Raw genomic sequence first — 14500 nt, 5'->3', positions numbered from 1 at the left:
GGGTGGGCGCATGTCCAGGCCCGACGAGCACATTTCCGTCCTAAATGAGAACGCCCATCGTCGCAGAATGTCCTTTAATGGTTTTTGTGTTTCAAGAATCACAGCTGCACTGCGGCATGCAATAACGGGGGCCCCTAACGTGCCAAGAGAGGTTTCACAAGAGCAAAAGTCCTGGCCACATTCTCCTAAACACAGAGTGAAACGGAGCACGGAGAGATGCAATCTGGAAAGAATAGGGACGTATTGGTTACGGAAGAAAAAGCGTAATGAAAGCAATTCTACAAGCCTCAATTACACTGTGGCGCTCTACTTCCAAAGCTCTAGCATGCTGATGGGATTTGACTTTTGCTGCCTATCTTGTAATTGCTCTAATGAGAAATTTTAAAAGTCGGTAACAATCAGTGCCCGAACTGCGTTTTGTAATGAATTAGACCAAGGGTCATTTAACCCACATGGCCAATGGGAGATAATTAACAGCAAGTGAGGAATGAGGCGCAGCTGCCGTGCGGAGCCGCATGCCAGGCATCCATGGCCCAGGGATAGGGGGGCATCGGAGGGCACTTCTCACACGCCGCGAGGCGAACGGGGGACAGCTAGAGACCGCTGTGCATGAGGAATCTGACCGTTTGAGCTTTTGCGTTAACTTCCTCTGGTCAAAGTGTGAGCGCCTCGCTTACAGAATGCCAGCCCACCGGCTGACGCTTGCTCGGATTTTAGTTCCATCTGAACTCGCACACCTTTCAAATAGCATGGCGTCAATATCTCGAGGCCTCACACCATGGTGCGTGATGCGCATTCGTTCAAAACGAACCCTTTTACGAAAAATGACAATGAACTCGGTGGTAAATGTGATATTCATCAGTGTTGGTGTTCAGTCTACGTAATTTGCTTATTAAAGGTGGACTCGGAAATCAGATGTACAAGCAGGGTGTCAATCAAATGCAGGATTTCGAAGAAGACACAAGCACAGCTGGTGCTCAATAGGAAAAGTCTAAACAAAGAAGATGGGCTAACAACACAGCTGTTTCTACAGGAATAACATCGAATTATTGTTGTAATGTGAGTGTGTTCCAAAATATATTTAAAACATTATATCATGAGACATTAAAACATAAACGCGTACTTTCACAAGATTGCTAAGTCGAATGTACACGTAGTCATCCACATATCCTCTTTATATTTTGATGCGTTGCCCTTTTATCAGAACAATATCAGTGTTTTCTGAATTTGAGCAAAAACATGAATCTTTTCCAATGATTCACATCCAAAACGTCATTGAAATGGCCAAGCAAAAAATAAATAAATAAATAGAACTCCAATAACAGAGCACAAACAAAACGAAACATTTAACAAGTACAGATACGTTCAAAGTACAACGCCCCCTTGCCAAATAAATAACTAACATCCTCCAGCGCAACATTGCTGGGTTGCGGAAATACCGCCGTGCAGCTCATAGAGACTGTATTGGGAGGAAGACGTGTACAATAATTGATTAATGCATAATTAAAATCAAAAAATAGTGATCATAAAATATTTTCTTAAACAATTGACTAATAGCATACCGAAACCACTGGTGCTTCATTCGAATCTGTAGCTTTTTGCAAATTAATTAAAGAAGACAATAATCGAAAAAAAATAATTAATTGATTAATTCATAAATAATTTAGTGATTAATTGATTAATCAATAAATCAAAAATATCCTTTATAGCCACATCACTTGGTCATTGTCATGTCCAAATATCAGCTTCCTAGCTCAAAAGGTGCCTGAGATATTGCCCAGATGGGAAAGGAAATAAATAAGTACTTAATTAATCGATAATAATTAAGCAACTAATCAATTAATTGACAAATAAAAAAACAAAAAAATTACGTTTTTGACAAAGCACTTACTCACTATTGTGCCGAAATTTCAGCTTCCTAGTTCAAAGGATGGCTGGGGTATCGCCCGTTCAAACAAACAAACAAACAAACAAGAAAGAAAGAAACAAGAGTGAAAACTGAGTTCTCCCTTTCAGCGTGCATCATTGCCAGGCCCCCTTCAGTGCCCGGCAATGACGTCATGCAGTGCCTGGAAAGGGAATAGGAAAGGAGTGGTGTGCAACAAGAAACTGGAGTGAAAACTGAGTACTCCCTTTCGGCATGCGTCATTTCCGGGCCCCCTTCGGTCCCCGGAAATGACGTCATGCAGTGCCTGGAGATGGCATAGGAAAGGAGCGGTGTGCAACAAGAAACAGGAGTGAAAACTGAGTGCCCCCTTTCAGCGTGCGTCATTGCCGAGCCCCCTTCGGTGCCCGGCAATGACGTCATGCAGTGCCTGGAGAGGGAATAGGAAAGGAGTGGTGTGCAACAAGAAACTGGAGTGAAAACTGAGTGCTCCCTTTCGGCATGCGTCATTTCCAGGCCCCCTTCGGTGCCCGGCAATGACGTCATGCAGCACCTGGAGATGGCATAGGAAAGGAGCGGTGTGCAACAAGAAACAGGAGTGAAAACTGAGTGCTCCCTTTCGGCGTGCATCATTGCCGAGCCCCCTTCGGTGCCCGGCAATGACGTCATGCAGCACCTGGAGATGGCATAGGAAAGGAGCGGTGTGCAACAAGAAACAGGAGTGAAAACTGAGTGCTCCCTTTCAGCGTGCATCATTGCCAGGCCCCCTTCAGTGCCCGGCAATGACGTCATGCAGTGCCTGGAGATGGCGTAGGAAAGGAGCGGTGTACAACAAGAAACTGGAGTGAAAACTGAGTACTCCCTTTCGGCATGCGTCATTTCCGGGCCCCCTTCAGTGCCCGGCAATGACGTCATGCAGTGCCTGGAGATGGCATAGGAAAGGAGCGGTGTGCAACAAGAAACAGGAGTGAAAACTGAGTGCTCCCTTTCAGCGTGCGTCATTGCCGAGCCCCCTTCGGTGCCCGGCAATGACGTCATGCAGCACCTGGAGATGGCATAGGAAAGGAGCGGTGTACAACAAATGCACAGACTTGCTGGGATATGTAGATTACAGTTGATATGAAAAAGAACGACACATGTTAAAGTAGATGTTTGTGCAGACTCACACACTCAGTGAGATAGAGGCTTGTGAAACTAACCTCTCCTGTCGCTTCGGGAATGGACAATGACAAATATTGGCAGAGGTAGGTAAGGGTTTGTCTGGAGAAAAGTTGAATAGAATATTGATGACCACTCATTTTTGCACTTTCAGATGCATAGCCCTGCAGAAGCAGTTTCATGTCTATTCTGCACAATCCTGGTCAGGGCGTCACTGTGACGCAAGATACTCAAATGGCTCATTCATCCCAGTAAGCTGGTACTCATTTTGCCGACCTCGGAAGGATGACAGACTGAGTCAACCACCTAGTGTTAATTAAACGGCATTACAGGGGCTCAAACTCAGGAGTGTCTTTCCGTTTGGAATGTCTGTCTGTCCGTCCCAAAACTACTCCCTCAGTTTTGGGGCTAGCCCAGCCAAACCTTCTGTGGAACGTTTTTGAGTCCCAGCAGATGTTGCAAGGTGGGTAGAAGATTTCATAAATTCCTCAATAAAATTATGATTTATGAAATTGACTCGATACGGACCCCCTCCAGATATCTCAATACAATCGTGATTTAACACAGTATTTTGTTATAGTATTAATGTATGATTGGAATTGGAATGAAAATAGAGATATTGAGTTTAAATATGAATGAGGAAATGAGGGTTTCTACCTTCTGATGCATGACGTGAGGGTTTCTATCTTCTAACAGTGACATTCGCGGATTCGCCATATAGAACCTTTCAGACAGGGGAAATTTTTTGCCCAAGTCCTTCACGAACCTGCTGTCAATGCCTGATAGTCGACTAAAGGTGGCACAGGAATGTGGAATTTATTGGTTCATCGTTTCCCATTCACCGTTTTTTGCCCAAGTCATTCACGACCCGGCTGTACATGTCTGACGTTCGACTGAAGGTGGCGCAGGAATGTGGAATTTATTAGTTTCATGGTTTAGCATTTACCGTTTCCACATTGGTTGTTTGCTTTTGGCTTCCTACCCGTGCATAGCATGGGTACCTCGCTGGTGTATATATTTGATTTGATGCACAATCCTCTTTACAGAGCACTGATGCTGCAGATGCAGTTTCTTGGCAAGGATTATGCTGGGTGGTTTGCCTTTGCCTTCCGCCCAGCAGATAGGGCAGATAGGGCAATGGCTTGCATACTCTTCGCAAAGGACACCATGAGGATCTTTAACGTCCACCAACTAATGTCAGCAGACAGGAAGCCTGGTTTGACATCCATCCGAGGGGTGGCACAAACATTGATGAATGGTCATGCCAGTGAAATACAATGTTGCTAGTTTACAGCTGGGTCAGGAGACTGCTTAGACCCAGGCAAGATCAGGCTGCACCCAGGCAAGATCAGGCTGGAGCAAGGCAAGATCAGGCTGGACCCAGGCAAGATCCGTCTGGACCCAGGCAAGATCAAGCTGGACCCAGGAAAGGTCAGGCTGGACCCAGGCAAGATCAGGCTGGACCCAGGCAAGATCAGGCTGGACCCAGGAAAGATCAGGCTGGACCCAGGAAAGATCAGGCTGGACCCAGGAAAGATCAGGCTGGACCCAGGCAAGATGAGGCTGGACCCAGTATGTCCAGAAATGGTTGTAATTCAACCCATTCACAATCACTCTTATCGAACCATCCACAAACAACCTTCTTATAAAAACCAATCTCTACATCTAATGCACATGAATCAATTTCTACACCATGGGTAAGCTGGCGGGGAAGCTTACAAACATGTATACTCCCTTCAGAGTTGTCTACCCTGGGTTCCAATCTCAACACAACGATAAACCGTCATCCTGGTGTTTCACATCCAAGGCGAGGCCTCAATGTATGTGCCGTCCATCGGAAGGATGTTCGGCTGGAAGACCAGACTACCAGCGCTGGTTGTTTGTGGATGTTGTTTTCCAAGGAATGACTGCTGGGAGGGCAACGGCAAACCACCCAGTATAACCCTCGCCAAGAAACTGCCTCGGCAGCACCAACGCTCTGTTAAGACGAAGGAACATTGCTGATGATTACTCAATAATGACACACCCTGTTTCGAAGTGAAACGTGTTGCTCTTCCTTTTGCTGTTCAAACTTTTATATTTTGATTTTGATTTACCATACTCTCGATGGAGCATATCCTGGTGTTGGCTTAGCGGTTAGGGTGCTGGCTTGGGATCCTAGGATCCTGGGTTCGAATCCCGCTCGATCGCTGAATTAAGGCCAGGGGGCATGACTCAGCCTGTCATCCTTCCGAGGTCGGCAAATTGAGTACCAGTTCACTGGTAATTCCCTGTGTGTCGCAAGAGGCGACTAACAGGGTTGGTGGCAGGAAGGGCATCCGGCCGTAAACCATTGCTTCAAAAAGAGACCATGGTGCCAGAAAAAGGCAAACCCCTGCTCTGCGGGGAAAAATGGCCTCCAAAGGTGGTTCTTTTCTTCTTCTATGCTCTCGATGGAGCGTTGCATCTGTAGTCGAAAAACATGCTTTTTGTGGCCTGTACTTCACCATGTGGCTGGTTCACATTGGAATGTGCTTCAATCTGATGTTTGTGTATGTCAGTAATTAATACGGCACCATGACCTACTGCACCGAATAAAATGCCAAGAATGCCTTCTGTTCAGCAATCACCATATTTCAGCTTGCGACCCTCTCAAAACTCAAGGGTCAGTTATTTTTTCTCTAAATCACTTCACATCCAAATTGGAAAAAGCAAGCCAAAATAATGATATTTATAGCACTCAGGATGTTGTTTGTAACATTTCAAACCTCTTCTCCCCTCCTTTCCTCAAAATAAGAACAGTTGACATTGATTCGTCGTTGCGCGGAAAGACATTAAATAAACAGGCATGAACTTCAAAAGCCACCCGGCACAAGGCATCCAGAATACGAAGCTTTGAAGCAGAGTTCCGAGAACATTTTTCCCAAAGCACCTGTGGCCGGGAGACTGTTTTGTAAAGTGGCCACAACTGGCTAGCTGTATGACTCTCGTGGTCCACTTGTGAGCTGGATACCATTACACAGCCTGGAGTTCAGTGATTTGACTGGTAGAAGCAAACCCTAGAGCTTATAAAGTACAACAAAGCATCTTTTGTGCCAACGGTTATTTCAAAAGATCTAAGTAGGAGGTTTTGATTTATTGTCTAAGCATCGTATGTGTGTGGGAAGAAGGAATTGCACTGGTAATACCTGGTATGGACAGAAGGCGGAACGTGTGGTCGGGTACAAGACGATGCTAGATTTGCATACACAACTAGATGGTATTCATAGACACCTACACTGTGCAGCCAACTTAGTGCGAGCCAACTCTTCTGTTTTTAAAGGTTTTTTTTTTCTTTGATCCAATATGGCTGCCAGATCACGTGAGCAATTACATCATATACTTACATTCTCTAATATAATTGTTCCGTAGGTCATGCTCAATAAATTTCAAACTGACCAGACTAAGTGTTCTCCCGATAAAATTATGACGTCATAATTAAGGCACCGATGATGTCATCGTTAACAATACTTATTTCCCATGCGGAGTTCTTACAATGAGACATGTCTCAATTTTTTTGATGCAGCGCTTTCGGAGATATTGGGGTGCAACATTTTTCGGTTTTTCCAAGATGGCGTCTGTAACACGTGACCTATGGCATAATTATCATTAAAATATTCTACAGGGGGAGGGGCTACGATGGTGAAAGTTTCGTGTCCATCAGACCAACTGTTGCAGAGAAAACAAATTCATACTGATCGGATGAAGCGTTATACTTGTCGAATTATGACGTCATAATGAAGGCACTTATGACATCATAATTAACATATCTTATTCCACATGGGGAGTACTTGACAATGAGCCATGTTTCAATTTTTTTCAACAGGCGGTTTCAGAGATATAGAGGTGCGAAGTTTTTCCAAGATGGCGCCTGTACCACGTGACCTATGATGTCATAATTATTAATAAAATAATTATACAAGCGGAGGCGCTCCTATGGTAAAATTTCGTGTCCGATCAACAGTTGCCAAGAAAATAAATTTTAAAAATGCAGACACGTACGCCACAGGTATGCAACCAATTGCCGAACCCTGATTTTCGCTTTGCGAGCTCAGGGTAATATGAAGATGGCCTCTTAGGATGTCCACATAATCTCCTGCATATTCTTCCTCCCCAAACCACCTTCATTTGAGCAAAGGACATAAAATAACCCCTTATTCAGAGAAACTTTTGCAACTAGAACAGCACTCAGTAGAGAGCATACCTCTGCCAGGTGAACAGTTTGCGTTTTTTTATCCCAGAGTAGACCATAAAATCACAATACAGAATCACATTTAATCAAAATCATCCATCCATAACTTTTTGAGATATCCTGCTATGTATCGTTTTTGGCTCGACTTCCCAATGGTGAAGAATCACTTAAAAATTTTTAGTAGCCGGATCCGAATCCGTATCTTCACCAAAATCTAATCATTTCGTCCATGTCTCATACGCTACATCTCTGCCAAATCCGTCCGAATCCGTCCACAACTTTTTGAGATATTTTGTTCACAAACGGACAGACACAGACAGGGGTGAAAACATAACTTCCATCCACCTTTGGTGGCGGAGGTAATTAGCAAATGGGAACAAACACCTGGATGATATGTGAAGATGTGATGTGAAATATATTCTTCGACATCTTGCATGATATTTATCCCGCGCATGTGAAGCGAAGAGCATGGTTAAGGGTGTAGTACAGGTGAAAAATTGAGAAAACTACATAGGTACCTTTGAGAGGCCTTTACACAAAAACAAAGTCAAGTTAATATTTAATTTTCAGTTTTTCTTGAAAGATATAATCTTGGCTTTAACTCAGACCAGTTTCAACGCTTCTTTGTCATATTACATGCATATAATTTGCATAAATTAGACCGTCAATAAAAAACAAGGAAAAACAAAGAACACATTTCTACTTCTATCTTCTATGTCACCTATCGTTCTTTTCACACAAAACTTGGTACATGTATTATACATGTGTTACTCTACTACCTGATGAGAGGATTTTGTGAAATTATGTCAAATGTTCACTAATTAGGTAATTATGCCAATTACCAGATAAAACTTGGTTGTCCTTCAATAAATCCACAATGGCTACTCCTATAAACAAAAGCCTTCATCATTTTAAAGGAAGTGATATTCTGAATATCCTGTCCAAATTTCAGCCCAAAAGAATGATGCAAATTAAAGTTATAACAAATAATTCTACTTCCGGTTATTGAGGGGCATGTATGATGTTAGAAAATTTGAATTTTTCAATAATTAGGGGTACTTCTATGACCTCTAATAGCATGATTCTTGTTTATAAGACTATAAGGAAACTGTTCAGCTAAAAAAAAATAAAAAAAATCACCTGTTCACCAGTACTACACCCTTAAGCAATTGCTTCACTTCGTCTGTCTCTGTCTGTCCGTCCCTCTGTCCACAAACATCAGTTTATGATCGAGGAACAACTTAAAACAAAAAAAAACAAAAAAAAAAAACCCAGTTTAAATTGAATGTTATATTTGAGCACGAATCGGTACAGGAATCAGAAAACAAATGTGTAGTTTATCAATAATTTTGTCTCTGAATCCGTCCAGATCACACACGCACAGAGAGGAGTGAGATCATTTTTTTTTAGTCTGTCTGTTTGTCTGACAGTTAAACTAAATTGAAAATCATTCCAAACAGGAAACTTACAACTTTAAGGACACCATAAAGGACACAAACAGGCACGAAGAAATAACGTAACGTGTCAGATAAGGTGGTGTAAAAGACGCCGCATCAACATTTTGTCATTTGAAGTATGCACTTGAACACATGACACAAATCACCTGTTTAGCAATTTCAAAAAAACATTTAGTTTAGCAGAACTTGGACCAAACATTGCAGCATTTCACATCATCTTGACCAATCAAATTCTTCCGATCGTAGAGCCCGCCCATTTTCTTGTTTCTCAAGACCGTGCGGGGTAAGGTGTTCTATGAACTCCCTAGTTGTTCACTTAATTTGTCATTTTTATGTCAACGCTGATTTTTATATGGAGCAATTGTGGTTTGGTAGAAAAGTAAAACAAAGTTTGATTTTTTTTTTGGTTATGACTGACACACCGCCATTTTGATTCCTATGCCATTCAGGCCGGACATATCGTTGAACCTGTCATGTATCACAATCGCCATGCTCTACCTTCACGTTTTTCATTCAGTGTGAAACACAAACAATCACGTGAAACACATGAAGTAAAATACCTGAAAATAAGGATCTTTTAGAACACTCGATTGCTATTGTGGTTGTGGTTGTTGTTGTTTGTGGCCTCCTTCTGTGTAGTTTTATATATTTCTCAAATTGCTTCGTAAAATATCACTCCTATATATATATATATATATATATATAATTTTATATGCTCGTTCTGTGTCATTCTAAAGGGTTTTTACTGTCGTAGAATAATAAATGTTTCCCTTCAAAAGACTGCTGTGTGAATAAACCATACATTAGCGCTTCTTCCTCTTCTTCAAACTCGCAAAGAGGTTTTTAGAACTGGGAAACTCGTGATTAAACAAACGATTTTTTATGGCGTAGATGTTTGGTTCCTGTGTTTGCAGCATTTTGTCTTTCCGTATGTATGTGTGTGTATGTATGTGTGCATGTATGTATGTATGTATGTATGTCTGTATGTATGTATGTATGTATGTATGTATGTATGTATGTATGTATGTATGTATGTATGTATGTCTGCATGTATGTATGTATGTATGTCTGTATGCATCTATGTATGTATGTATGTATGCATGTATGCATGTATGTATGTATGTATGTATGTATGTCTGTATGTATGTATGTATGTATGCATGTATGCATGTATGTATGTATGTATGTATGTATGTATGTCTATGTATGTATGTATGTATGTATGTATGTATGTATGTATGTATGTATGTCCCTCACATATTTATCCGACATATTGGGTGAGTTTTATAGCCGACAATTACGCTCCTGAAAGGTAGAATATAACGCCATTTGTCTTTGCCAGTTATGTTTCTTTCAACACCCTTTAGGGAACGTTCATATATTACGTCATGTACCTGGTTGGGGAAAATTATCTCACTTGATGATTGGGGGGAACTGAAATTATGACAACAGGTTGATGATATATGTCGTGGGGCGAGTGGGGACGGGGGTGGGGTGCATTCCCCCCCATATCATATATAATTAAACCTTTGATTAAGGGCTCTTTAAGCATTTCTTATGACTGCATCCAACCACACTAAGCCTGGTGTTTGCTTAATGGTTAGGGTGAAGGGCTTGGGATCATAGGGTCCTGAGTTTGAATCTCGGTCAGCTGTTGAATTAACACCAGGTGGGGTTGACTCAGCTTGACATCCTTTGGCAAAATGAGCACCAACTCACTGGGTCCTCTCTCATGGAGGTTGGTGGCAGGATTTGAACTCCGGCTGCCGTAAAACACCTCATTCCGTAACGCACAGTTGTTTGTGTCGGGATGGTGCTGAGGTCACTTTGATAGTGTTGACTAACTCACCAACATATAGAATAAACCAATGTCTCAATGCAATCTCTTCACTTCCATGGTGACAGCAGCTTGGAGACCTAGAGTACTTCAAAAAATTTTAATACTTACATTATTTGCTAATTGGTATCTCCACCCAGGTCATACTACCCTCTTCACCTAAAGCATCAAACAAGCCCGGCTACGCCGCTGTTAGACTTTCGGTCTTTTTTATTTACATTGGGCTCCACAATATGCGGTCTGGGTCCAGTATACAGACGTATGTACAGTACATAGACAATGCTTTTTGAAAAGTGAATGAGAAGGTCAATGTGTAAACTATCAGTTGGTTTGTGGACATGCAGGATGAACATGCGAGTGGCCAGGTAAGGAGGCTTCTGCAGCTTAGTCATACCTGGTAGAGTCAGGACTTGGACGGGTCCAGCCTTGAGTCTCAGCCTCCCATACAGCCCGAGAAAGTGTGTTCCCCATGGCCAGCATGACGGCCACAAGCTCTGAGGGCCAGTCATCGAGGTCAAGCGAGCGTACACGTGATACGTGCGAGCCCAGGTTGCGATGTATTCCAGAGCACTCGATACAGATGAGAGCACCCAGGTTAAGGCTTGCCCAGTCTGGGTCTAGCATACACATGAGCACACACAGTAGAGGCCTCAGTTCCAAACATGAAACATACACACACACACACACACGCGCACACACACACACACACACACACACACACACACACACACACACACACACACACACACACACACACACACACACACACACACACACACACACACACACACACACACACATACACATACACACACACACCTACACACACACACCTGCACACACACACACACACACACACACACACACACACACACCTACACACACACCTACACACACACACACACACACACACACACACACACACACACACACACACACACACACACACACACACCAACCTGGTTAATAGACCAATCCTGATGTATTTTATGCCACTAGGACATTACAGTTAAATGATTTTGGAGAATGTACATTTGTAAGTGAAACGATGTGTTGCGATACGAAGCAGACGGATCACAAAAATATCAAAAACATGCAAAATAAACTCGATATGCAAAAAAGGATCCTCTTCTTTTTCTAATGACGCACAGAAAAGGTTGTGAGTGTGAATCTCGGATCCAAAGAGACCGTTACTTGTTTACCCAAGTTAAAGCAACGTCAATATTAGTTTCATAATTATACATGAAAGAGATGTGAACCACGTGTGTGTTACATTAACAATGTTCAGAATACATGAACATTTACACAGGAATTAAATGGTCACGAAAACAACTGTTCCATAACATTTAATACAGTATTACAATTATTTTCCGGTTTTAAGAGTTGAATGGCGATCTGCACAAACAAAACGCTCTTATCCAATTGTAATCAAGTTAATAGAGAAATTGTTCTTATTTCCCTTCTCTTTCTCCCACCTCAATCCTCCACACTCCATCCCCACGTGTTCTCTCCTCATCTCTCACCTCCTGTCCCACCTCCATCCCCTATCTCCTCATCTCTCACCCCGTGTCCCACCTCCCTCCCCTATCTCCTCCATCACTCACCCCCCTTGTCCCACCTCCATCCCCTATCTCCTCATCTCTCACCCCCTGTCCCACCTTCCTCCCCTATCTCCTCCATCACTCACCCCCCTTGTCCCACCTCCATCCCCTATCTCCTCATCTCTCACCCCCTGTCCCACCTTCCTCCCCTATCTCCTCCATCACTCACCCCCCTTGTCCCACCTCCATCCCCTATCTCCTCATCTCTCACCCCCCTTGTCCCACCTCCATCCCCTATCTCCTCATATCTCACCCCCTGTCCCACCTCCCTCCCCTATCTCCTCATCTCTCACCCCCTGTCCCACCTCCCTCCCCTATCTCCTCATATCTCACCCCATGTCCCACCTCCCTGCCCTATCTCCTCCATCACTCACCCCTGTCCCACCTCCCTCCCCTATCCCCTCATCTCTCACCCCGTGTCCCACCTCCCTCCCCTATCTCCTCATCTATCACCCCCTGCCCCACCTCCATCCCCGATCTCATCTCTCACCCCCCCTGTCCCACCTCCCTCCCCTATTTCCTCCATCTCTCTCCCCTGTCCCATCTCCCTCCCCTATTTCCTCCATCTCTCTCCCCTGTCCCATCTCCCTCCCCTATTTCCTCCATCTCTCTCCCCTGTCCCATCTCCCTCCCCTATTTCCTCCATCTCTCTCCCCTGTCCCACTTCTCTCCCCACTCCACCCCCACATTTTCTCTCCTCCATTACTCATCCCCCGTCCCACCCCCTCCCCCACACACCACCACCACTCTCTCTCCTCCATCACCCAACCTCACACACCCCCAGTCCCACCTCCCTCCCCTTTCTCCTCCATCTCTCTCCCCCTGTCCCACCTCCCTCTCCACTCCATCCCCACATTCTCTCTCTCCACCTCGTATCTCTCCCCACCACTCTCTTGCACCCCACCACTTACTCCCCACCACACTCTTGCTCACCACCTCGTCTCTCTCCACCCCCCATGTTCTCTCTCTCACACTCTTTCATCCATCTCTCTCCCCCTGTCCACCTCACTCTCTTCTCTCTCTTCCCACCACTCTCCCCTTGTCCCACCTCTCTCTCCATCTCTCCTTTTTCACCCCTATTTCTCTCTCACCATAACTCCCTCTCCCCACCACCCTCACCCTCTCCTCTCTACCCAGCACTTCCTCTCCCAGCATTCCCTCTCTCCCAGCATTCCCTCTCCCCACCACCCTTTCCCTCCCCCTCTCCCAGCACTCCCTCCCCCCACCACCCTTTCCCTCCCCCTCTCCCAGCACTCCCTCTCCCCACCACCCTTTCCCTCCCCTCTCCCTATCCATAGCACTCTCTCTTCCAAGCACTTCCTCTCCCCTCCCCCTCTCCCTCTCTCAGCACTCCCCCTCCCCACCATCCTCTCCCTCCCTCTCTCTCAGCACTTGCTCTCCCCTCCCCCTCTCCCGGCACTTCCTCTCCCTCCCCCTCTCCCAGCACTCCCTCTCCCCACCATGCTCTCCCTCCCCAACTCCCTCTCCCAGCACTCCCTCCCCCCACCACCCTTTCCCTCCCCCTCACCCAGCACTGCCTCCCCCCACCACCCTTTCCCAGCACTCCCTCTCCCCACCATCCTCTCCCCTCCCCCACCACCCTTTCACTCCCCCTCCCAGCACTCCCTCCCCCCACCACCCTTTCCCTCCTCCTCTCCTGGCACTCCCTCCCCCTCTCCCAGCACTCCTTCCCCCCACCACCCTTTCCCTCCCCCAGCACTCCCCCCCCACCACCACCACCCTTTCCCTCCCCCTCTCCCAGCACTCCCCCCCCACCACCACCACCCTTTCCCTCCCCCTCTCCCAGCACTGCCTCCCCCCATCACCCTTTCCCTCCTCCTCTCCCGGCACTCCCTCCCCCCACCACCCTTTCCCTCCCCCTCTCCCAGCACTGGCTCCCCCCACCACCCTTTCCCTCCTCCTCTCCCAGCACTTCCTCCCCCACCACCCTTCCCCCCCCTCTCCCAGCACTGCCTCCCCCCACCACCCTTTCCCTCCCCCTCTTCCTCTCCCAGCACTGCCTCCCCCCACCACCTTTTTCCTCCCCCACCACCCTTCCCCCCCTCTCCCAGCACTGCCTCCCCCCACCACCCTTTCCCTCCCCCTCTTCCTCTCCCAGCACTGCCTCCCCCCACCACCTTTTTCCTCCCCCATCTCCCTCTCCCAGCACTGCCTCCCCCCACCACCCTTTCCCTCCCCCTCTCCCGGCACTCCCTCACCCCCCACCACCCTTTCCCTCCCCCACCACCCTTTCCCTCTCCCTCCTTCTCTCCTGGCACTCCCTCCCCCCACCACCCTTTCCCTCTCCCAGCACTGCCTTCCGCCACCACCCTTTCCCTCCTCCTCTCTCGG

At 46.0% G+C, this 14500-nt stretch overlaps 1 protein-coding gene across 8 annotated transcripts in view; it reads right to left on the bottom strand.

Moving 5' to 3' along the window:
• Window positions 1-14500, bottom strand: part of LOC137429645 (arf-GAP with GTPase, ANK repeat and PH domain-containing protein 1) — a 644187-nt gene that overhangs the window by 67707 nt on the left and 561980 nt on the right. For all 8 annotated transcript variants that reach the window (XM_078779671.1, XM_078779672.1, XM_078779673.1 and 5 more), the window contains one exon: window positions 10942-11164. In XM_078779671.1, the coding sequence (XP_078635797.1) occupies window positions 10942-11164 (223 nt within the window). The remainder of the gene's footprint in view (window positions 1-10941; window positions 11165-14500) is intronic.

The sequence above is a fragment of the Myxine glutinosa genome, chromosome 6 (assembly GCF_964187855.1).
Source record: "Myxine glutinosa chromosome 6, kmMyxGlut1.1, whole genome shotgun sequence".
NCBI classification, from domain to species: domain Eukaryota; kingdom Metazoa; phylum Chordata; class Myxini; order Myxiniformes; family Myxinidae; genus Myxine; species Myxine glutinosa.
This window is presented reverse-complemented; position numbering and strand designations above follow the sequence as displayed.